This window comes from Apus apus, chromosome 10, assembly GCF_020740795.1.
Source record: "Apus apus isolate bApuApu2 chromosome 10, bApuApu2.pri.cur, whole genome shotgun sequence".
In the NCBI taxonomy this organism is placed as follows: domain Eukaryota; kingdom Metazoa; phylum Chordata; class Aves; order Apodiformes; family Apodidae; genus Apus; species Apus apus.
In genome coordinates, this window is record NC_067291.1 from 21,049,385 (window position 1) to 21,071,233 (window position 21,849).

Genomic DNA, 21,849 nt, shown 5'->3' on the forward strand with positions numbered 1-21,849 from the left:
AAGCAGTGGCTGCTGCTGATCCCTTCCCAGGAGCTCAGCAGTGACAGCCTCCACCATGGAATGGCTTTCCCACCAGCACACTGATCCACTGACAGAACCTGCAGGGCATCCAAACCCAGACCCATCTTCACATCCAGTATCTTCTGTACATCCCTTACAGCAAACACACAGGAGGGCTTAGGGTTTTTCTTCTTTGCTGGAGTCTCACACTTGGAAACAGACCTTTTTCCATCTGGTTCCCAGAGTACCAGCATGAAATAATTGGTTATTTATTGTGGAAATAGTACCAAGTTTTCAGTTTCTCCTGCAAACATCAGGTAGCCAGTTCCCCTCACTTTCTGCTGAACACCTGAGCAGTGGACACAGCAGTGTCCCACATTTCCTCCCACACCTAATTACACTTTACAAAAGCATGTCTTGGAGGTGCTGCTTGAGGACACACATCCCCTCTCCAGCTGAACTCCAGGTGAGCAGGGAGGGCAGAAAGGCTTTTGAAATGCAAGTAAAATTTCATTGAAGGCGAGTAACTGAAGAAAGTAATTTTCCACACGCAGGCTAAAATGGGGAGTTCTGCAGATGTGCAGTAATGTACAGAAAAAGGGGATTTTCTCCCCCTCCCTCTTCTTTTTCTCATACCACTTTGGCACTGAACGTGGGGACAGGATGTGCTGCTGTTGGCACAGCTGGGACACGTCAGCATGCTGGATCACAAAGAGAAGTTCCCCCCATTTCTGAAGCCCAGCCTAGCTGGAGTCCATTCAGGCGTGTCCTGCCTTCAGGAAAGCTTTGTGTGGCTTTATTGTTGAAATGGTTACAAATCCCTGAAATCCCAGCAGATGCTTGTGCTGAACTCCAAGGATTTCCCACCGTGTAACCAGATAGAAGGAGCAATCACTGTTTCATGCAGAAGCAGCTCCCTACATCTCTCCTGCAGCACAGCAGGAGTAACTACTGCCCTGAACAGGTCAGGCAGCCCTGGAATCCCTGGATCCCAAACATTCTGTCAGTGCCATGGGACAGGAGGGGGTGGCAGCAGCCTGTCCCCACACAGACCTTTGCCACCAAGGCCCCCTCGGGGCTGCAGGGCAGACACTGACTGTGCTTCCTCTGGGAAAGGGCAGCTGAGCCAGGAACCTCTGCCCAGTTCTGCAGGGAAAGGTAAATCCATGGTCAAATCCACAGCTGCGATGGAACCTGACCCTAGGGAACCTGGCCAGGGAGAGAACAGGCAGCAGCTGGTGAGGGGCTGGACTGGATGGTCTGCAGGGCCTTTTCCAACCAGACCCATTCCATTATGGATGGCCCAGCGACCAGTGAGGGAGCAGCAGAAGGCAACAGGACCGTGGGAAGCAGAGGGATGAAGGGCTGTGGGATTCTCTCACCTTCCACATTGCAGGGATGTGGTAAGAAAAAGCAGGATCACACTGGAGAGATCTTGTCCATAGGAAAATTGCCCATGAGGCACTTCCAAAGCAAAGCCTCCAGAATCAGGAACAGGTACTTAGGGGGGAAACAGCACAAATGTTTAGCAGGAATAGTGTCCCAAGGAAAATCTGCCCTGTTCCAGTCCCTTGCTTCTGAATTCTTATTCTGAATTCTGAATTCCGACGATCCTTGAGGTCCCTTCCAACCTGGCATCCTATGATTTTATTCCAGCTTTAATGCATTTATGAATAACCATGAATTCGAATGAAATGTTTCCTCCTCTAACAGAAACTTAAATCTCAGCTTAAAAGCTTCTGAACTGAACTCAGGAAGCAGCATTTCAGTACAAGAATCTGCTTTATTTTTACAGTGCAGTGATTGAAACAATGTAGAAATTTAAGGTGTAAAACTGATTTCATTTCCCAATGTCTATCAGAAGGCAACATGTACGTGTGGTTTTGATCATAAAATATCCTCTGGACACCAGAAATTACAAACTCTTAACACTAGACACTTCACTTTAGAGACTAAGTCATCATAATTTAAATCTCTCTTATAAACAATTTCTTTTAAAAAACATATGGAAGATAAAAAGAACTCAAGTATTAAACTCAAGGCCTTGATTATTATTTTCTTTTTTTAACCAAAGGTGTTTTAAGAAATGTATCAAAATGGTCACTCTGTGGGGATGACAGTGACTAGTCAGGCTCTGTGACACACTGCTCCACGATCTCACACAGGTTGGGGTTCTCCATGGCAGCTGCTACTCTCTCTTTGTCATTGATTTGCTTGTTGACTGCAAAACACCACAGGAAAATAACATCAGAGGCAGTTCCCAGTGGTACTTCACCCAGGGCATCAGTAACGTGACCAATCCAAGGAATCCTGTTCCAGGGAAGCTTTTCCCAGCCTCGTGAGTGGCTCCAAGGCTGAGAAGATGAGCAGCAGCAGCACGTGGTGCCAGCTTTCTTTCCAATCCTCTTTTAATTTCCTTTTTACAATGGAAGGCATGATCTGCACAGCAACATCCCTGTTGCTTTCCTAGTTTAGGAAAAGACTGTAAGATGCTGATGATGTGTCTTAAAATCAGGTGTGAAATTTGTGGCAAATTAGTAGTCCAAGTTCTCCAGGATCAGTTTCCAATCTCAGCAAAGGAACTGGTTTTCCCCTTAAAAAGATCTAATGCTGAGGAACAATAAATCCTGGGACATTGCCTGGAGAAAGGCTTGAGCAGCTGGGGGAGCCAGTGATGGGCCACAGCTCTGAAAGGATGTCAATGTCCTGCAAGTTTGACTGAGAAACCTGTGTTTTTGTGATGATGTTAAGAGAGTGAGATCAACCAGCCAGGAAGTGCTTCATGTTCATTACTCAGCAGCAGCAACTTCTGTTACAAACACAACTCAACACCTGCAAGAACTGTGGGGGAGTTTTTCTTTGTTGCTTTTGTTTTTTTAAAGAAGAGCAAGCCTGGGTTCACAGGACCAGCTTTTGAAACTACCTCAACTACATGTTTAATTTTACAGCTTTAACAGTCTGGAAAATCTGGCCAGGAAGGGGAAGAAAAGGAATTCTCAAGAGAACACAAACACCCAGGCTAAAGCTGCCCCCATTCACAAGCTGTACTTACTGTCTTCTTCAGTGGAATGTGTGCCCTCAGATATGTAGATTTCCAGCTAGAGGAGAGATGATAAATGTCAGATGTGTGTATCAACAGGTGAATATACTCATTACTGGAAGAAAAAAAATGGCAGAGTGCACACAGAATGCATGTAATTCATGCTTCAAAACTGTCCACAGACAAGGGAAGGGGTTGATGTCAAGAGCTGCTCTGTCTTATGACTGTAATAAAGTCTTTCTCTCCCCCATCTCACGGAGGCCCCAGTGATCCTGCTCCAGAACTGCAGGGCCTTCACCCCTCACCACCACCAGCTGCTCCCCTCAAAAGCCACTGCAGCTTGGCTGCTGCAAAGAGCAGAGCTGGCACTGCCTTCTCAGCAAGTTCTCTGCCGACCACAGCTCAGGAACAACTTGTTTCAACACCACCAGAACTGCAGGTGCCACTTTGACAGACAAAGCTCTCTTGAAAAGACACCCTTGGGAAGAGGGTCCTAGTAAGATACTCCTCATACATTTTGCTCAGTGATGAGATTCACAACCACTCCATTTGAAAACAGTGTGGACAGATTGCAAGACCAGGGTCCAACCAAACCTACATCACCTCGATGAATTTAACAGGGAAAACAACAGCAAAAAAACCCTCACACTCACTGAGCTGCAAGGAAAGCTCATAAAACTGATGCAGCAAAGGAAAACCAAGTAAACAAGCCCTATGCCTTTTAGCTTCTCTTGCTGAACTAATTCTGTGTTCCCACATGTCCAGCACAACAAACCTCTACCTAATTTTCTTGAAATGCAAGTCTCACTTTACACTGTGTAACTTGTAAGATGAAGCTATAAACACAAAACCACAAAAAGATAATCAACACCAGAAAACCTTAAGCTGATTGATCATAAATTATTTGGGGCAAGTTTCTAAAGGTCTAAGTTTTTAATTTTTCTTAATTACAAACTTAGTCTAAAAGACTATGTTTGCCATGAAAGGTCTAGTCTGAGCTCCTGCTGAGACCCCGAGGGCTTTCTTTCAGGCCCTGTTACTCCAGCTCCCTGTGGAGCTCCCCACCCTCCAGCACCCCCTCTCTTCCTCCATGCAAGACCCCAGACAACAGCTGAGGAGGAAATCCCTGGAAACACAGTGTACTTGGGAGTGCAGCAATAAGGAGTCTTTTGTAAAGGGAAGAACCAGGGCTGTTCAGCCCCCTCCTGGTGCTACTCTGTGCTGCAACACCCCTCCCTGCAGAGGCAGGTGCTTCAGGGAGACCCCAGCCCCGCTCAGCCCTCCTGCCCCCTGCAGCACACACCGAGAGAGAATTTAGCAACGCTCAAGCAGCTTAGAGCAAGGTCCAGAGCAGACACTTTACCTTGTGTCTAAAAGGCAAACATCTCTGAAGTTTTATTCTTAAGCAAAGGCCTGTTGAAACAAAGCAGAGAAGAGACTTTGTTGTAAAACCCAAGGCTGGAGGTGCATTGTCAGAGAATTCCTATTTAACAATCCAATCCCATCAGTGTCATTGGCAACCTACCCCTCTGGGGTTCTGGGCAGCACAAGCCCCAGAGAAGATGACATAATTTGTGGTTTGACCCTTTGGATGTAGCTTCCCAGCTAAGCTCCCACCTGCCTTACAACTTAGGAGGTCTCTGGTCTCAAAACACCTCCTAGAAACACTCAGTACAGACCAATTCCTTGGCTGCAAAAGCTTCATTTGGGCATAAATACATTTACCTCACTAAACGACTTTTTTTTTTTCCCCTTAGATCTTTAAAACAGCCTGAGAAATTGCAGTATTGATATAGAAGGGTAAAAGTTGCTACCAACAGGAGTTGGGACGTGTAAACAAACCACTTCAGAGATCCCAGGTGTAATTTTTCAGAAGTGATCTCACCACAAACAATAAGGAAGCACAAACCCAAAAGAAGCCAGTGCAGAGTCTCACTCCATTGCCTTCACTCTCCTAACAGCTCTGAACTCTTTTTTGGATTCTTGGACTGCACGTGGGGTTTCCTGTGTGTGTGTGTGGGGATGGAGGACAGCCCCTCAGGTAAGGGGGGCAATCATAAAGCCTTAACATTGCTTTAAATTGGAGAAGTGACAACATTTTCAATTTAGCATTACTAGAATGATTTGGGGAATACCAAGGAGGGATTCTGTACCACTTCCCAGGAGATTTTTGAGGGCTGCTCTTCAAAGAGTTTCCCTAACTTGATAAAAACAGAAGGATGTCCCCACATGTCTTATGGTTTTTTTGTTGGTTTTCTGGGTTTTTTGTTAGTTTGCACTGCTAGCAGGCTCCCAAGCTGACATTCCTGGTCAAGCTGCTGGCAAAGCTTGACTGGACTCAGGGAAGACTGATGTTACCCAGGCAGCACAGAGTTAACCCTGTTCACGTGGTCGCAGAGTGACTGAAACAAACCTCACCAATGAGAGTGGCTAAGGAGCAATGAGGTACTGTTGGTGTAAACCTGATGATGACCAGATATTCATCTTCCCCTATCTCCTGCACTTGGACACAGCTCTCTGTTACCACTTCCAGTTCTTCCAAGGTGTTGGGCTTCTCCGGATCCCGGATAGTGCGGATGATATCTGAAGCAGAAGAGAAGTGACCAACCATCACCTTCCTGAATTTAACAACAGGCCTTGTGACCAGAAACCCTCTCCCCAGCAGTGGTTATTTAGCTCCTCTTCAGAAAAGGCAGAGCTGTGAGTATCAGTGACACCCTATCTCAGCAACTGCTTCAGAACTGGGGTGTTCCTGGTTCACATTCCCCTCCCCAACCTGCTGTTGTTATGACAATGTAGAAACCAAACCACAGCTGCTGAAGGCCAGGTCCTGCCTGCAGAACTAGAGCTCACCCAGAAGACACACACAGGCAGCATTCCAGACACCTCTGCTTGCCTTTCAGGTTCTTCCATATCTAACCTACTGACAAGACACATTTACCTTCTCATCTTCTCCCCACCTGGGCCTCACAGACAAGCTCCTGAAGCCCTCTTAAGGAAAGTCAATACAAAACCAATGCACTAATCCCTGTTTATCTGTGTCACTTCCTGAGCTTGTACAACCCAGACATTCAGGAGCTTCAATAAACCTGCACAGAAAGTGCTGAGCAGCTCTGCCTGCCAGAGGAGCAACATGCTCTGGGTTAGCTGAAGGAGGTTTCATCACACAGTGAAACAGAATGACATTTACTGTTGCTTTTCCCACAGAGAGAAGGTCCATCCTCCCAGCAGGGCTGGGAAACACTTGCTGTCCAAAGCCATCCCACAAAACCTGGGATGAAGGAGAGGATTGATTCTGGCTCCCCAGCTTCCAGGGAAGCAGACAATTGATCTTGAATCACTCTGAAGCTTCAGCCTCTGTTTCTCTGCAGCATAAGGATGTGATGCTGCTGAATTACATGCCTAGAAGACACAGTGGGTGTCACCAGGCCCTTTGTTCTGCTTTCCCAAAGAGCTGATAACCATCCCCTCAGGTTTCATGATGGTAACAAGCAAACAAACTGCCCAGCTTTATTAGAACATTGCCTACAAAATAACTGTGCCTGGAGGCTTGACAATGTTCTTAGAACCCTCTAAGATCCCATGTGCAGCATTTCCAGTGGTGAAATCTCTCCCCATTTTACTAAAAACTCATGCAGTAACAGAGACCACCCTTTTGCTGGACTAACCAGCTGAGCTTTCTGGAATTACTGGCCTTTCCAGGTGTGTCAAGCTCCTCTTCTGTCCGAGGTGATGAAACACTAAGCTAACCTTGCCAAGGCAGAGACTGGGGAAGCTCCAGCCCCTTTCCTACACATGCTGGAGCTGGGAAGCAGCAGCATTACCCACCAGTGACCCTTGATACTTGCTCAGGATCCTAACAGGGACCACGGCACACACTGCACCCCAAGGTCACAGCAACCAGCCCATCCCCAGACCCGGGCAGGGGAAGGCTGGCAGGCACCAGGACAGGCCCTCACCCTGCCCTTCAGGCTTCCTGGGCTCTCCAGCACCCCAAGGATGACCCCTCCCCACCCCACATCCCTGGCAGCGACTCCAGTTCTCAAATCAGCCAAATACACTTATTTCTCAGCCCACTTCCCGAGCAGCCACCTTCACCCCGGCCCCTCAGGGCCCCCACGCACCGGCCCCCAGCACACGGGGCTGGGCAGGGCCTGGTTCCCACGCACACACACCCCAGGGCCCCGCACACACACCCCAGGGCCCCGCACACCCCCCAGGGCCCTGCACACCCCCCCAGGGCCCCGCACACACACCCCAGGGCCCCGCACACCGCCCCAGGGCCCCGCACACCCCCCAGGGCCCCTCCCAGCCCTCACCCCACAGGCCTCCCGCAGGGGACGACCTCTGAACCCTCCCACAGCCCCACCGACAGTCACCGTAAACCTCGAGCGCCTTGTCCTGCTCCATGGCCGGCTCCCGCGGGGCATGGCAGCCCCTACGCAGCCCGGAGTACCAGAGCACCCTGCTCAGCGTGTGCGACAGCAGCCCCAGCACCCGCGACATCCTCCCGCGCCGCCATGGGAGAGCGCGAAACGGACCCTCGCGGCCACCGTCCGCCCCGGCCGCCAGCGGGATCAGCTCCGCCCCCGTCGGCCGGGCTTGGCTGCCGGGCCCTCCCCGCGCTGCCCGGCCTGACCAGCTGCCGGCGGCACCCGAAGGGGCTCAGCAAGCCCGGCCGCGCCGCCGGCTGTGCAGGGCGGCCTGCCTTGGTCTCAGGCAGCCAAGGCGGCGTTAGACCGCTGCGCTGGGGAGACTACAGCTCCCAGCATGCATTGCTCCCCGCCCGCCCGGCCCTGCGCCCGGCCCTGCCGCGGTGCCTGCTGGGAGCTGTAGTCCGTCAGCTGACAGGAAGGCGGGCGCTCCCCGCAAGATGGCGGCGGCGCGGCCCGAGGGGGCGGCGGGCGCGGGGCTGGCGCTGCGGGCGCTGCTGCTGCGGGGCCCCCTCCCGGGGCGGGCCCTGCGGGACGCGGCCCGCGGCCGGCTGAGCGCGGGGCAGGACGCTCTGGGCATCCTCCTGCTCTCCGGAGGGATCTACCTGCAGGCCCTGCTGCCGGGCGGGGGCGGCCGGGCCCGGGGCGGCTTCCTGCCGGGAGCCTGGGCTGAGTGAGTGGCGGGGCAGGGCGGGCGGGGAGGCCGGGGGGGCTGCCCGGGAGGGCTGCCCCGGCGCCGGGCCGGGCCCAGGGCTGAGGCTGCGCCTCCAGGGGAGCAGCCTGGCCCGGGGGGACCGCCAGACCCTGCCTGCGAACAGAGGACGCTCTGCGCTTAAAACCCCATTGCTGGAGGGGACGGTGATTTGTACCTGCTTGTTCGTTTCGCTGGGGCTGTATTCGTTACAGTAGATCAAAAGAAAAAGAAGAAAATTCACCTGGCTTAGTTGAGTTGCTGACTTTAAATTCTGTCATGCCCTGGCGGCTCAACTTCCTGGTCAGCTGTTGAGGGACAAGCTCTTGTGTGTGACACCAGCGAGCACAAGATGCTTTTCATCTGCTTTTAGCAGCGTTTTCAAGCTACTCCAAGAGTTTCTCAGCCCAAGCAATGAGGAGGCAAAACATACAGAACTGGGCAGTGTGCTGAGCTCCTCCCTGGCAGGGCTGGTGTTCCTGCTCCTCCAAAGCACTGGGCACAGGTTCCTCTGCTGCTGTCCTGTGTTGCAGTCTCTGCTGGGGATGAAACGTGTTCTAGTTCTGGGGAGGGGGGTGTGGAGGCAGCATCTTTCCTGCAGATTATTAAAATCACACTGTCCATCACTAACACACTTCCAGAGCTGTTCATTGTATGCAATGTGGAAAGAGAGTAAAGTCAATAAACATTCTGAATGTTGTATCTTCAGCTTCATGTGGGAGAATACAGAAGATTATGACCTGCAAGCAGACAAGACAAAAATACTGGCTCTTAGTAAAAGTAATGAACTGTTTGTCTATGAATTCACTATAGAAGATGGAAAATACAACCCAGTGCCCCTGCACAGTTGTAAGGAAGAGACACTTAAAAAGCTCCTTGAAGTTAAAAACATTAGTGAGTAAATTTCAATGTGTTCCATACTTGAAGTTATTATAGGGCTAATTCTGCTTCACCTGGTGAAAGAACTTGAGGCAGCAGGGCTGAACACCAGGGATGTGTCAAATACTTTCACAGTGATTTAAAGTGATTAGTGGCAGCGTTAATGAACTTGGAAAATAATCATGACATCTCTGTATCCACAGATGAGCGTTAGAGGGAATTAAACTGTTGTAGGGTAAGGTGTTTGGATGATACCAAGTTAAAAATAAACTCTTAACAAAACACACTGATGAAACCCTGCAGTCTCAAGCTTTGCCTTTAATACTGGAACTGGCAGCAACAAGTGAGAGACAGGGCTCCTCACTAATCCAGTGACTAATTGTGTGTTAACCTGATGTTCTGTGAGGAGCAAGTGCAGTGTACACTTAGAATGCTCAGTCTCTGCAGGGTTCAGACCTTTTACATCTTCTTAAACAGTCTCCTGTGGTATTTCCAAAGACTGTATTTGCAGTTTCAGTGCTGACTGAAATTCTGTTCTGTGATGACTTTTCGTGTTCTTCATAGTATTCACTGTAAAAATCCTGCACTATTGGAGGAAACTGTTCTAAAATAATTAACGTAGAAAGTGAAGTTGAAAACAAGACACGCCCCCAACCCTATCTTGTGTTAAGATGGTAGCAGAGGGAAGGAATTGAAGCTGTAATTTTCTTCAGGTATCTTTGCAGTCAAAAGGAGCAGCTTGCTGTAATCTTAAAAATATCTTTGGACTCACAGGTCTGCCCTCCATCTTCTCTGTGAGGATACTGTCCTTTGGAAGCAGCAGATGCACCCTGCTGCTCAATAAGGCTGTCGTGGTGCATCTCACCTTCCCTGGAAGGGACTCCCCCGTGGAGATGTGTGGCTGCTGCCCCCTTGATCTGCCCCCCCAGGCCCTGGGGGGACTCTCAGACACGCGCTTCTGCCGCGGGATCCTGTTCCTTCTGGACAGTTCAGGCTGGATCTGTATCCTTTGCAGCAGGGATGAGGCCTCGTGGTCAGGGATCTGGAAGAGCAAAATCTTCCACTTCTGTGGGATTTCTTGCTGGTTGGGCAGTCTGAGGCCAGGTGTTTTCTTTGACACTGTTTGAAGATGTGTTTGACTGTTCTGATGGTGCAAACCTGGCAAATGTCCGGGTGGCTCCGTGCCAGGGGGGGCACAGTCCAGCCACCAGGGCACCACTCACTGCCCTGAACGTGTCACAGGATCTCAGCCATGCTGTGGTCACCAGCTCCTCCAACCAGGCCCTCTCTGTGGATCTCAACGCCTACTTCAGGTATGTGTGCAGCAGAATTCCTAAAGGAGAGTTTTGAGCACAACCAGCATTAAAAAGTGCCAGATTTTGGTCCTGTACTAGTTGAAATAGTGTCAGCTGTGTATTTTGAGCTGTGGCTCTGAGGTAGAGCAGCCATTTCACGTTTGTTTAAAGATTGCCCCATCTTATTTGCTCTGATTTAAGCCCTGTTACTTTAACAAACAGAAGAACTTTGTCTTGGACTTTATATTTTTTCTGGGAAGCTTAGGATATGTGCTGCCAGTCAGTGCCAGTGGTGGCACCTTTTAGAAGTTCTGTAGGGCATGGGATTGTTGGACTGTGACACAGCTTGACTGGTTTTGCTTGATGAGTTAGGACTGGGTTGTAATTAGAGGTGGTGTCCAGCTGAAAGGATTTAGCATCAGGCTTTAATGTCTTGCCTGGGTACGTTTTTGTTACTAATCCGAGAGAAAACTGCTTCAGTGGGAGCTCCTGGAGGAGAGAAGCACCAGGGGAACAAAAACCTGAGGGAGGCAAAGTGTAATATTTCTTTCTTTACAGACAGTTCCCTGAGCATTTGCTCTGTAAGAGAGACTCTGAAAATCTCCCAGTGGAGCCTCCAGAAGGGCTGGATGAGGATGGCCTGGCCAGTTCTGAGCGCAGCATGGAGCTGCTGGCACTGCCCTTCCGCGTGGACAGGTGAGTCCTGCAAGTGCTCCCCAAGCAAGGCTGGGCTGGCCTCCTGTACAGCTCTGGTTGACAAACTAACCATTTACTTCAATTCTAGTCGTGGCAAGTAAAATCAGCTCTTTGAGTACTAGGATGATACCAGGAAATGGGCCAAAACAGCTTCACATATGTCATCAATAGGAATTACTCTTTAGGGTCTCTCCTGTAATTTGAACCAGGATTGGCAGATGTTTGTATTCCAAGTGCTTTACACTTTGTTGTGTGTTTAGCACAGATGAGGGGGTGTGGGCTTAAAAATATTCTGTGTTTATGTAAAACATTGCAATAGTGTTGTGACCCTTGGTATTAGAGGCTTTAATACTAAGAAAAGATGGTACTTATAAATTAATATAAATGAAATGATTGTGTAAATCTGGAAATAATTTCATTCTACATTTTTATTAAATGATGGGGGCATTTTCTGTGAGGAAAACAAAATTTTGTACTAAAAATGCTCAGCTTCTATGTCAGCTCAAGCAGCTGTGATCATTCCACTGGGCTGCAAACAGTATTTAAATATAAATAAACAGGACACGTTAAGGTTAAAATGCAAGATGGAATCTGCAAACTTAAAATGCACGTTATTTCACTGAGGAAACCTCAAAAATGTATTTACCTGCATGGCTCTTGGAGTCATTGCTGGTGTTACAGGAACTTCTCTCTTGACCCCAGGTCCTGGAAGGCACACTTAGCCTCACTGCGTGATACAGTCAGGAGAAGAAGACCAGGCTCTGCTGCAGAGTTGGTGAATGACTTGCATTTACCTTGGTATCAGTTTTTTACCCATCTTCAAGATCATGATCCTGAAATCTATGAAAACTCTGAGAAGATCTTGGCTTTTGTTCCACGGGCTGGGACCTGGGCCCCTCCCAGGCCAGCACAATGCGATGGGAAGGACCTCAGCAGTGCAGGGCAGCACTGGAAACCAATCGCCCCAGAAACAGCACAAGAAGTGGTGAAGCTGGAGTGTAAACTGGTAACAAGAGCTAAAGCCCTGTTTGTGGTAGTGACAAGTGACAGGGCATTGACTCTGGCTCTCTGGGATCTGGAGTCTCAGGATGTCACCTATTACCCCTTTGGCAAAACCAGTGTTTATGTGGAGTGCAGCGAGGAGGTGCCGTTGTGTCTGCTGCTGACAGGTGAGGGGGCTTTAGAATTCCTCTGGTGTGGCCTGATAAAAGGTGTGGGGGGGTTTTATAGTTCACTCCTCCCCTGGCTGCTGTTGGCTCATGCCCAGCACATTCTTGCCCAGGTGAAAACCACATAGAGCTGCTGCAGCTTCACGTTGTTATTTTGGAAGAGAGGCAGTAGCTGGGAATCTTGCTCTGTAGCAACTTACATCTTCTTAATTATGGTTTGGTTCTTTTATTCAGAGCGTGGTCTCTCCTTAGTTCTGTTTGGTGTAACTCAAGAAGAGTTTTTGAACAGACTGATGATGTATGGCAGTGCAGGAGTCGTGGATTCCCTGTGTCACCTCAACGGATGGGAAAGGTGTTCAATCCCACTACATGCACTAGAGGTAAAGAAACCTGCTTCATGGCTGCCAGGTAACCAAGACGCTGCTTTGAACTCCTGACTGCAGTTCAGCAATGGGAATGGTGCTTTGAGACACAGAAGAGTATGGCTCCATAACCTAGGGGCAGAAATTAGTGGTTTAGTTATTTAATAAACAAAAAAACCTCTGAGTAGCCCAGGTGACAAACCCAGCTGAGTAACCCAAAAGAGTAAATACCACCATAAAGTTCATGCACATTAAGAAAAAATAAATTAAACTAAGCAGTGCTCAGAACTCACTCTGAATTGGACCCAAAAGCATTTTTTGCCAATTTCTGCAGCAGTTTTTGACCTCTTGCAGAATGTCAGTTATTCAGATAAATGCATTATTGTTCCACTGCATGTTTGTCTAGGCAGGTTTGGAGAATCGCCAGCTGGACACGGTGGACTTATTTTTGAAAAGCAAAGAAAGCCTTTTCAGTCTGTCTGCACCTGAACAGGCCACTGATGGCATATCCCAGTCTTACCTGAAAAGTAAGTCAAATACTTTCATCTCCAGAGAGGTTTAATTTGCTTTCTATTCGTGGCTCTGTGTTTGGAAAAGCAGGTGGAGTTGCCTGTGCTCCTGTGTGTTTGGATGAGGAGAGAAATGGTGCATGATGGCTGGGGGTTTGTGTTGTGTTCTGATGGTGTCATACGTGTTAGCAGTTAGATGTGGAGGCAACGTGTGTTACACAAGGTGTTTGACACATTTTAGGAGACTTTTGTAGAAATACCTCTATGACTTTTAACCTAAAAGATAAGTTTTCGTGATGACTCATAATGTAGATGTTTTAACTGTCAATGCAAATGTTGCAGATCTGGAAGAGCTGAGGCCAGCTCTAAACCTGCTGTGCTCAGCGATCAAAGAGAATGATATGGAGCCTCAGAGCAAACACTTTTCTGAGCAGCTGCTGAACCTCACCTTGACTTTCCTCACCAAGCAACTTGAAGACATTTTTGTGCACGCAGAGGGTAAGAGTCCTTGTTTTGAATCCTGTGTAGTAATGGAGCATGTCATTGTTTAGGTACATAAGAACAACTGTGGGTTTGGTTGTTGTTGTTTTTTAATTAAAAGCCTAAACTTGTCTGATTAACTGGTATCTTGGCTGCTCTCAACAGAACCTGATGAATTCCTGAGGAAGGGGGCAGATATTTTAACTGATTACATCATTAAACTTAGACAGTTCATGAGAAGATACCCTGGAACACAAGTGAGTGCAGCAGACACAGGAAGGGATCTTGCTGAAGAGCTGCCTGCATTAGAGGAAAGCCAAATGTGGGAAAAGCTGACACCAGAGGTAACAACGAATAATCTACTTTGTATTATTCTTATTACATATATTTAAGGAAATTATTAATGTGGAAATGTCTCTACACTATTGGGACAAAATATAGGGATCATAAAGACAGTAACACTGAAAATGAGTGGGATCAATTTGTTCCAGCTTTTGTTTTCTCCTTTTAGGAAGTCATTGCTGAGGCCATCTTGAGCAACAAGATGCCAGAAGCCCAGATCTTCTTCCGAATGCATCAGCATCCTGCTGAAAGTCTTCAGGAATTCATTCAGACAGGTCTGCAGCTGGTCTACGACCGTCTGCTGCAGGACAACACCAGAGAGGCCTCAGAACTCTTAAGAAATATGGTGAGAGGTGCTCAGTGAGCATACTTGTGATTCTCACCACTTCTTGTTGACTAAGACAATACATGAATGCTGAGAGGATGGGGAGTGTAGGTGTCACATGGATGGACTGATTCTACCACAGACATATTGCAGTGACAATGAAGTTGCTGTAAAGAGCTGCTTTGATCAGTGAGGTGCCTTCAGAATGATGGGGGAGTGTGATCTGACTGATGTCAGGATCAACACAAGGTACAGGCCGTTCTGGCAAGTCAGGCATTAGAGGGTACACATTTAATAGCCAGACATGCTGAGGACATCACTGGGCTATCCTGATGTCTCTCGGGACGGGCGAAGGGAGTCTCAAAAGCTTGGAAGAGGTGGAGAGCTCTAGGTAAGAGGCAGGTGCCTTTGGTCTGTCCACGTGCAGCTGCATTTGTACACTTTGCACACACTGCATCTTGTTTTTGTTAGGGCTTTGATGTGAAGGAGGAATTCCATAGGATCTGTTTCTACACAGCTGATAAACGGGTTCGGGAGTTGCTGGTAAGTGCAGAAGAGGCTGCTTTTGTCTGGCTGGTGCTCTCAGGTCTGAGGGCTGTTTGTGCTGAGGGCAGGCATTGCATGGAACCCCCCTTCAGGATGGGAACAAACAGGTTCTCTCCCTGCACCCCTGCAGTGCAGGTGCTGGAATGTGGCATTGACATGTCTGGGTTCTTTTGTATTTGCTGTTAAAATACAAGTTGATGAAAATCCCTTTTGTTGTTGTTGTTGTTGTTTTGTTTTTTGTTCTGGCTCTGCTCTGGTTCTCTGCCTGGCCCTCTTGTAATCTTAGTGTATTGACCTCAATACTTCCAGCCTTTTTTCCTACAGTTGCTTTACTCTTGCAGGAACATTTACAACTTCAATACAGTATAAGTAGATAAAAATTGTAACTGGAGAAAATACTTTCATTTCATTTAAAGGTGAAAGTTTTACAAGAAGAAAACTATTTTTCTGAAAAAGAGAAGAAAATTGTAGAACTTGTGCATCAGGTTGAAAGGTTTTACTCGGAATCCTTCAAAGAAAATGAAGAGATTCAACCTCTTTCCAGGTAAGGTGGATTATCAGTTTTAATTAATAATGTTAGTAGGATTTAAAATATGCTGGTTTCTACATTCCATATGGTTTACTGCATTAACAGCTACAGTCTTCTGCAATGTCATTAATTTTACTCTGGTCTTAATTTGCAGAAATAAGGGTCAGTGTGGGAGCTGATAACTTCTCTCATTGATGTCCCAGTTGCTCTTGTGTTCTTTTCAGATCAGGTCCAGACTTACCTGGTCAGTGGAACAGAGGTCTTCTGTTTATGTCATCACCTTAAACTAAGCCTTCTTAATGACAAAGGATATTATTAGAACGATCAATCAAAACATGTTCAGATGGGATGTTTGGTGTGGTTTTGATACATGATATCAATAATAGAGTGAACTAAACTAACGTAGAAAAATCATTTTACAGGTAAAGAAGTGTGAAAGTGTTAGAGCACTTACCACTGGCTGTGTCAGTTTGGGAAAACTGAGGAGGTTCTCTGCCCAGTGCTCTCGTGTGCACTCTCAAGCCTTTAGTTGAAGTAGATCCCTCTGCCACTTCCAGAACTCTCTTCAAAATGGACCAGCAAAGCTTGTTGACCCTTTTAGCATATTCTAGTTGTTAGATTGTGGGCTGTTTTTTAAAGGAGTCCTAGAAAAGACCCTCATGCAGCACTTCCTTGCGGTTTCAGGAACTGGAGAGAGGGAGAAGACTTCTCCAGACATCAAGCTGTCCTAGGCTCCTTGCTGAGTCATGGTCAATGTCAGGCTCGCAGCAGGAGAGTCCGAGTGATGCTTAACTGGGCTGAGTGGTGGGATGAGCTTATTCAGGAGATGATTCTCCTCCCCAGGAGGCCACGCCAAGGCAAGTGTTCTGCTACTAAGGACTTGAAAGAAATTGTGAACAAAAACCCTGGCTCTGACATAGCATATTGCAGCTGTGTAGGGGTGGTGTTGAAGTAACCAAAGCTGTGTTGCTGCCACAGGAGGCCACGGAGTTTTTGTCAGGGAAAATGGGTAAAGAATGTGTTTTCATCCTGTTGCCTTCTGGCAGGGATCTGTGAAGGGCTCTTGTCTAACGGATGGCCACTCATAAATGTCATACTCTGCTGCCTCTGTGAAGCTTGGTCCATGTAGCTGTTCCAAGATAAAGCTCCCACAAGCTGTAGCAGTGTACTGCATCTCAGCATCATCTTTGCAGCTCTTCATTAACAACGTGTAGATGTATAAAGACATATCAGTGTTTCCCAGGTGGTGTTGGTTTCTGCTGGTTTCATCAGCTTGCCTTTTTGAAACACAGAACTCAAGACCTGTAATCCTGAGGTACTTTGGATGCACTTGACAGCCCAGCATGATTGGCTCAGTATTTCTTCATGGATTGAGGAATCTGGGCCCAACCAGCCTTTGTGTGGAGGAGCTGACTGGCCCCCTCTTACTCCAGACATTATTGACCAGAAGATGTTATGCAGCAGCTACATGAGGAATGACATATTAAACAAGCTGGCGAGGTGTGTGCCCTTCATGCCTTGAACCAACCCTCTGTCTTACCTGCAGCCAAAGTCAGATTGTGAGAGAAGTGCATGTCAATAGAAGCTTGGACACGTGTTCATTTTTATACTGTATTTAGTGCCCTCTCCTGAAACGGCACAAATAATACATTTAATTTTAGTCTTGGGCTTCCTGTTGCATGAGAGCAGCCAAAATCCCCTGTCAGCCCCTTCATCTTCCACAGTGATCCTGTTCCTGATGCCCAGTGTAGTACAAGGGGGAGGCAGTTTTAACCACACACTGTTCCCCCCTCCTGCCCCCTCTCTGCAGGAGCTGCTGTGCTGGTAGAGCACCCAGAGGGGCCTGGCAGGCTGTGTTTGCCTCCGTCCTGAGGTGGTGCCCTAGAAGGAAAGCTCTGCTTTAGCATTTGAACTGAAAACACCCTTTGGAACTTGTAAGAGAGAGAACCGTGATCAGCCTGATTGCTTCTTCTCTTTTTCTGGTAGAAATGGGATTTTTGTCCCTTCTGAAGTGGAAGATTTTGAACTTATGCTCCAAAGACTGTCTTGTGTTGGGGGAGTACTGCAGGATCCTCACCCTGTCCCCAGATACAGTTCTGCAAGTGGCTTGGACTTCCACACTCGCTTTGTCCTTCACTGTCTGCAGCATAATTTGCAGTATCTGTTGTACACTTACTTAGACTATTACAGGTATGAACACTTTTCATCCCTCACACCTTGGGCAGATTAAAATCATGATCCACACTTTCAGGGCAATAAGAGCTTTCCTCAGCCCTTGCTCTTCAGCAAGAAAGCCTGCTTGGGTCACGACAGCATCATTTAATGAAACAGGGTGGGGCAGGGTGCTAGGTCCCCTGCTGTGTTTTGCAGCATTATTCAGGTTGTCTTGTCAACTTGTGCCAGTCATCAAAGGAAACAATTACAGTTGTGATTAGTATCATATTTAAGCAATACAATCCTAAATGAGCCAAGACAACTTGTTCTTCAGAACCTTTCTCAGTGAACACAAGCATGAGTTCGTTCTTGGTATGTTCACAAGTAAAGAAATTGCTGGTTTTCATGGAATTTTGGGTTTAGTTGAGGTTTGAAGGAGAAAGAAGTATTAGGTTATTAGGTATTGGAACTGTGTGAATACTTTCCACTTAATACTTTGCAATTAAAATTTCTTAGTTGTACCTCCAATCTAACAATGTGATTGTTAAAGAAGGTAAAAGCAGACCAGAAAGAAGCCAACAAATACTTTGTTGCTGTTTGCGTAACCAATTCTAGTTGTGTAAATACTTAGAGTGGTGTTTGTAAATCAAGTCCCTTCTTTGGGAAGCGTTTGTGGTTGTTAGGTCTGGAAACTGTTGGACTGATTTATGGAAGCAAGCACAGCAACGTGACCTTAAGGCAGGTCCTGCCAGAGGTGCCCTGTCAGCCACAGCTGCATGTCTTGTAGACAGGGGTGATGGAGGAAAGAAACCCCTCTAACCCCAGTCAGATGCTCTTAATTTTTCATGCAGTGTTACAGTGAGGCAGAGGGTGGTTACAAAGACTGTGTTTTCACTCTTCTGCTACTTCTCTCATTTCCAGTTTAACACCTTCAAACTGTCCTGTTCTGGATGACAAGGGACTGCATGAAGCACACCCCTGGTTTGAGTTCCTGGTGCAGTGTCGAGGGGTTGCCGGTAGCCCCCAAGGTAGGAGGTGGGCCAGTGTTGGTGCTGCTGGCACAGCTGCCTTTCATCCTCTGCTGCAAACCTTTTTTTTTTCTGACCATGGCAAATTGTTCACGTGTGCCTCAGCTCCTCATCTCTAAAACATGGATTATAATTCCTGCTTAAACTGTGCATAAGGGTTTGGAGGAATCCGTGTGGGTAAAACTGTGGTTTGAAATGGGGGAAAGCTTGGTAAAATGTACAGCAGCTGTCTGTGTTTATATGTAAGCTGAGAAAAATCATCATTAACCACAAAAAGTAGAAAATCCAGCTTTTTGCATGGCCATAGAAGAGTTTTAATACATTATTTAATACTTTCATATTGGTTTTGCATGAAATTAAACATTACTTTTTTGTCTTTGAAGATCCGAAGATGATTTTCCAGGCGAGCCTAGCAAATGCTCAGATCCTGATCCCCAGTAACCAGGCCAGTGTGAGCAGCATGCTGCTGGAGGGACACACACTGCTGGCACTTGCTACCACCATGTATGCCCCTGGAGGTGTTGACCAGGTACTGTGAGCAGCAGACTCTATGTAGGCTTTTGGAGTTCTGGCATGGGGCTGGAAACTCAAAGGAATCTATTAATCAATACACTAATGCCATAATGTAATTTCTTCTCATACAAACGTTTAGTTTTGATGTTCTCTGTCTGTGTTGGTTGACCAAGTGAAGGGAGTGAGCTGAGGTTTAGAAATAGCAAGACCCAGTGGCTGTGAGCTGGAGTATTTAACTCCTTTCCAACAGTTACAGCTGAGAGTGTTTATAGATGCTTGTGTTCCCCAAATAGTTTTAGTTTTAAAAGATATTCTCAGTAAACTTTTAAAACAGTGTGTCTGTGTTTGTTAGCCAGCTGTCCCCTTTTGTAGAGGTTTGTAGTTTTTAAGTGAATTAAACAATGAGTAGCTGGGCTGCTCTTCCACTTGGATCCCCACAGGTGTTGTTCAGCTTCCTTGTTCTTATTTTTAAAGGCTGAAAATCTGGGCAGGGATCAAAAACTTCAGCTTGCTGTTTACATGGTGTTAACCAGCTGCATTGTGCTATAAAGATCAAAAACCACATTATTATAAACAATTACACTTTCAGAAGAGAAATGCTCAGTGAGCCACATGTCAGAACAGAATTCAATAACACAGCACAGTCACCTAAAGCATCAGGTACTGCTGAAGATCTGTCTAATGAAACTTAAAAGGATTTTCTAGGAAAAAATATCTTTTCTGTATTGTTGCCATTTGTCAGTTTCCTGTAATGTAGTTTGTTTGGTGCACTCAGAGATTGTTTATTATCTAAGTGCACTTTCTTCTTCCTCATGAAATAATTTCACTTCCTTGCAATGTAGGTTCTTCAGAATGAAGATGTAGAAAAACCTCTAAAGAAGGTTGATCCGCAGCTGTTAAAAGTGGCATTGACCCCTTACCCCAAACTCAGAGCTGCTCTCTTTCCCTCCTCTACTTCTCACGGGGTTCTGCCACCCGACATCTCTCTTTACCATCTTGTCCAGGTACACAAAGTGCTTACTGGTGGTGGGTTTTGGCAGAGCCAGAGAAGCTTGTTTTCATCTAAAGCCTGGGGGGTGAGGGCCATATGGTTCTTCCTTGCAGTCCTTAATTTGGAGCTAATGTTGATAGCTTCATTCTGAACATCTTTTTAAAATTGTATCTAAATATTTTGAGTCTGCCTTCCCGCTGACAGCCCCCCATGTAAAGACATCTCCACTGTACTGAATTTCAGCAAATTACTTCAGCCTGTTCTTTCCTATTTCCTTAGACCAATTCTAAGCCTTTCCTTGCACTTGTTTGTGTTCTGACCCTGTGGAGTAGATAAATTATGTACCCTGCACAAGATGCATCACTGCTTGGTAGCAGCCTGTGCTCTCAGCTACTTTAGCTCCCAGAAACATTCTCTGCTCTGCTCTGATGAGAAAACCTCAAGCTGTCTCAACATATTTTGTTTCTAATCTTTCAGTCATTAGTGCCCTTTGATCCCACTAAATTATTTGGCTGGCAGTCAACAAATACTCTGGCTCTATCAGGTATGTTACTTTCAAGTTTTAGATGCTTTTTTTAGCCTCAGCACCCGGGATAAAACACCTTCCAGGGCAACCGTTTGGCTGATAAACTTACTCAAAAGGCCATTTCTTTTCCAAAAAAGCCAGTGTAATTTACTAAAATTTTGCTGTGAAATTAAATCCTAGATAAGTTACCTTTTCCATTAACATCTTCACAGACAGAATTCTTTCTAAATGTCTTACGAGGTACAAAAGCAGTGGTTTTTTTCAACCAAGTTGAGGGCCTAGAAGTGATGCAGAGGTTCTGACTTAGTGAGAACCGGATCCCTGTGGGGTTTGGGTGTGCTGAGATTTGAATGGGAACAAGAGGAGAGGTGTTAGATTGTCATCTCGTGCTTCCTAGCTGAAATCTGTCTTCTGTGTTTAATTCGGCTGTTTATCAGCTGATAAAAATGATTATGCTCCTTCTAGATGCATCAAGTGACTTCCCCCACTTCTCATCCCCTGACCTGGTGAACAAATACGCAGTCACGGAGCGGCTGGACTTCCTGTACTACCTGCACCACGGACGCCCCTCGTTTGCTTTTGGTACATTCTTGGTCCAGCAGTTACTGAAGAGCAAATCCCCCAAACAGCTGTAAGTCTTCTCAGAAATGACAGTCCAGCCATTCTTTTGAAGCTGCAGTGTAGCACGTGGTGTAACGTTCATCCCCCCAGCAGCAAACCAGGGGTGTGCACCGCAGCACTTCTGGGTGTCTTAGGAGTCTGTTCAGTCCAGCATCGAGGGGGATGGAATTGAAATCTCACCTAAAAGGTGGTCAGCTTTATTTTGAATGACCTACAAAATTCTGCACAGTTTGAGCAAGGAAACGTTCCAGTCACATCAAGCACAAGTAGGCTTTTCTTCTAGGCACCTGAGCCTCTGGATCTCTTCGTAGAAAAAAAGATGCCCCTTTTCCTTGACTTTTCCTAAGGGTTACAATTCTTTACTTAATAAGACAAATCATGTACTGGAGGTTGAAGGAATTAAACTTTCTGGCTGAAGCTTCAAAATCATGTGTTCAAAAGGATTAAACATCTTGCTTGAATTTATTAAATTTTACTGTTAAATATATTAAAAATTGGTAGGAGTTACTAGAATCAACAGCTGTGTTTCTAGATTGTGTTGTTTGTGGGTTAGTCACTATTTCATTCTTTTCATCATTTCTACACAAATCATTTTCTCTTGTGTGAGCACCTAAGGTCTGGGCAAAAAGGAAAACACACCTTAATGCAGACTGAAGTTCTTGGTAGCTCAAAAGGCAGCCCAGTGTGCATCAGTATTTCAGTGACCACTCTGGAAAGATT

The 21,849-nt window shown here is 46.7% G+C and overlaps 2 protein-coding genes across 3 annotated transcripts in view; one reads left to right on the plus strand and one right to left on the minus strand.

Moving 5' to 3' along the window:
- Window positions 1–1,763: 1,763 nt before the first annotated feature.
- Window positions 1,764–7,775, minus strand: CIAO2A (cytosolic iron-sulfur assembly component 2A). 2 transcript variants are annotated; one of them, XM_051628905.1, is made up of 5 exons: window positions 7,420–7,771; window positions 5,459–5,623; window positions 4,404–4,453; window positions 3,053–3,098; window positions 1,764–2,221 (listed from the first exon to the last, which is right to left on the minus strand). In XM_051628905.1, exons 1-5 carry the CDS (start codon window positions 7,544–7,546, stop codon window positions 2,124–2,126), a joined length of 486 nt encoding a protein of 161 aa, XP_051484865.1. In that variant the 5' UTR covers window positions 7,547–7,771; the 3' UTR covers window positions 1,764–2,123. The 2 variants fall into 2 exon arrangements, with proteins under 2 accessions (XP_051484865.1, XP_051484866.1); XM_051628906.1 differs by lacking the exon at window positions 1,764–2,221 and adding an exon at window positions 2,473–2,841 and having other exon boundaries at window positions 7,420–7,775.
- Window positions 7,776–8,709: 934 nt separating this feature from the next.
- Window positions 8,710–21,849, plus strand: part of SPG11 (SPG11 vesicle trafficking associated, spatacsin) — a 31,909-nt gene continuing 18,769 nt past the window's right edge. The window contains exons 1-20 of the mRNA XM_051628881.1: window positions 8,710–9,058; window positions 9,818–10,045; window positions 10,173–10,356; window positions 10,897–11,034; window positions 11,737–12,203; window positions 12,438–12,583; window positions 12,972–13,092; window positions 13,417–13,572; window positions 13,720–13,898; window positions 14,066–14,242; window positions 14,693–14,764; window positions 15,184–15,311; window positions 15,981–16,153; window positions 16,589–16,796; window positions 17,283–17,486; window positions 18,372–18,478; window positions 18,862–19,007; window positions 19,834–19,995; window positions 20,460–20,526; window positions 20,974–21,139. Of these exons, the coding sequence (XP_051484841.1) occupies window positions 8,710–9,058; window positions 9,818–10,045; window positions 10,173–10,356; window positions 10,897–11,034; window positions 11,737–12,203; window positions 12,438–12,583; window positions 12,972–13,092; window positions 13,417–13,572; window positions 13,720–13,898; window positions 14,066–14,242; window positions 14,693–14,764; window positions 15,184–15,311; window positions 15,981–16,153; window positions 16,589–16,796; window positions 17,283–17,486; window positions 18,372–18,478; window positions 18,862–19,007; window positions 19,834–19,995; window positions 20,460–20,526; window positions 20,974–21,139 (3,578 nt within the window). The remainder of the gene's footprint in view (window positions 9,059–9,817; window positions 10,046–10,172; window positions 10,357–10,896; window positions 11,035–11,736; window positions 12,204–12,437; window positions 12,584–12,971; window positions 13,093–13,416; window positions 13,573–13,719; window positions 13,899–14,065; window positions 14,243–14,692; window positions 14,765–15,183; window positions 15,312–15,980; window positions 16,154–16,588; window positions 16,797–17,282; window positions 17,487–18,371; window positions 18,479–18,861; window positions 19,008–19,833; window positions 19,996–20,459; window positions 20,527–20,973; window positions 21,140–21,849) is intronic.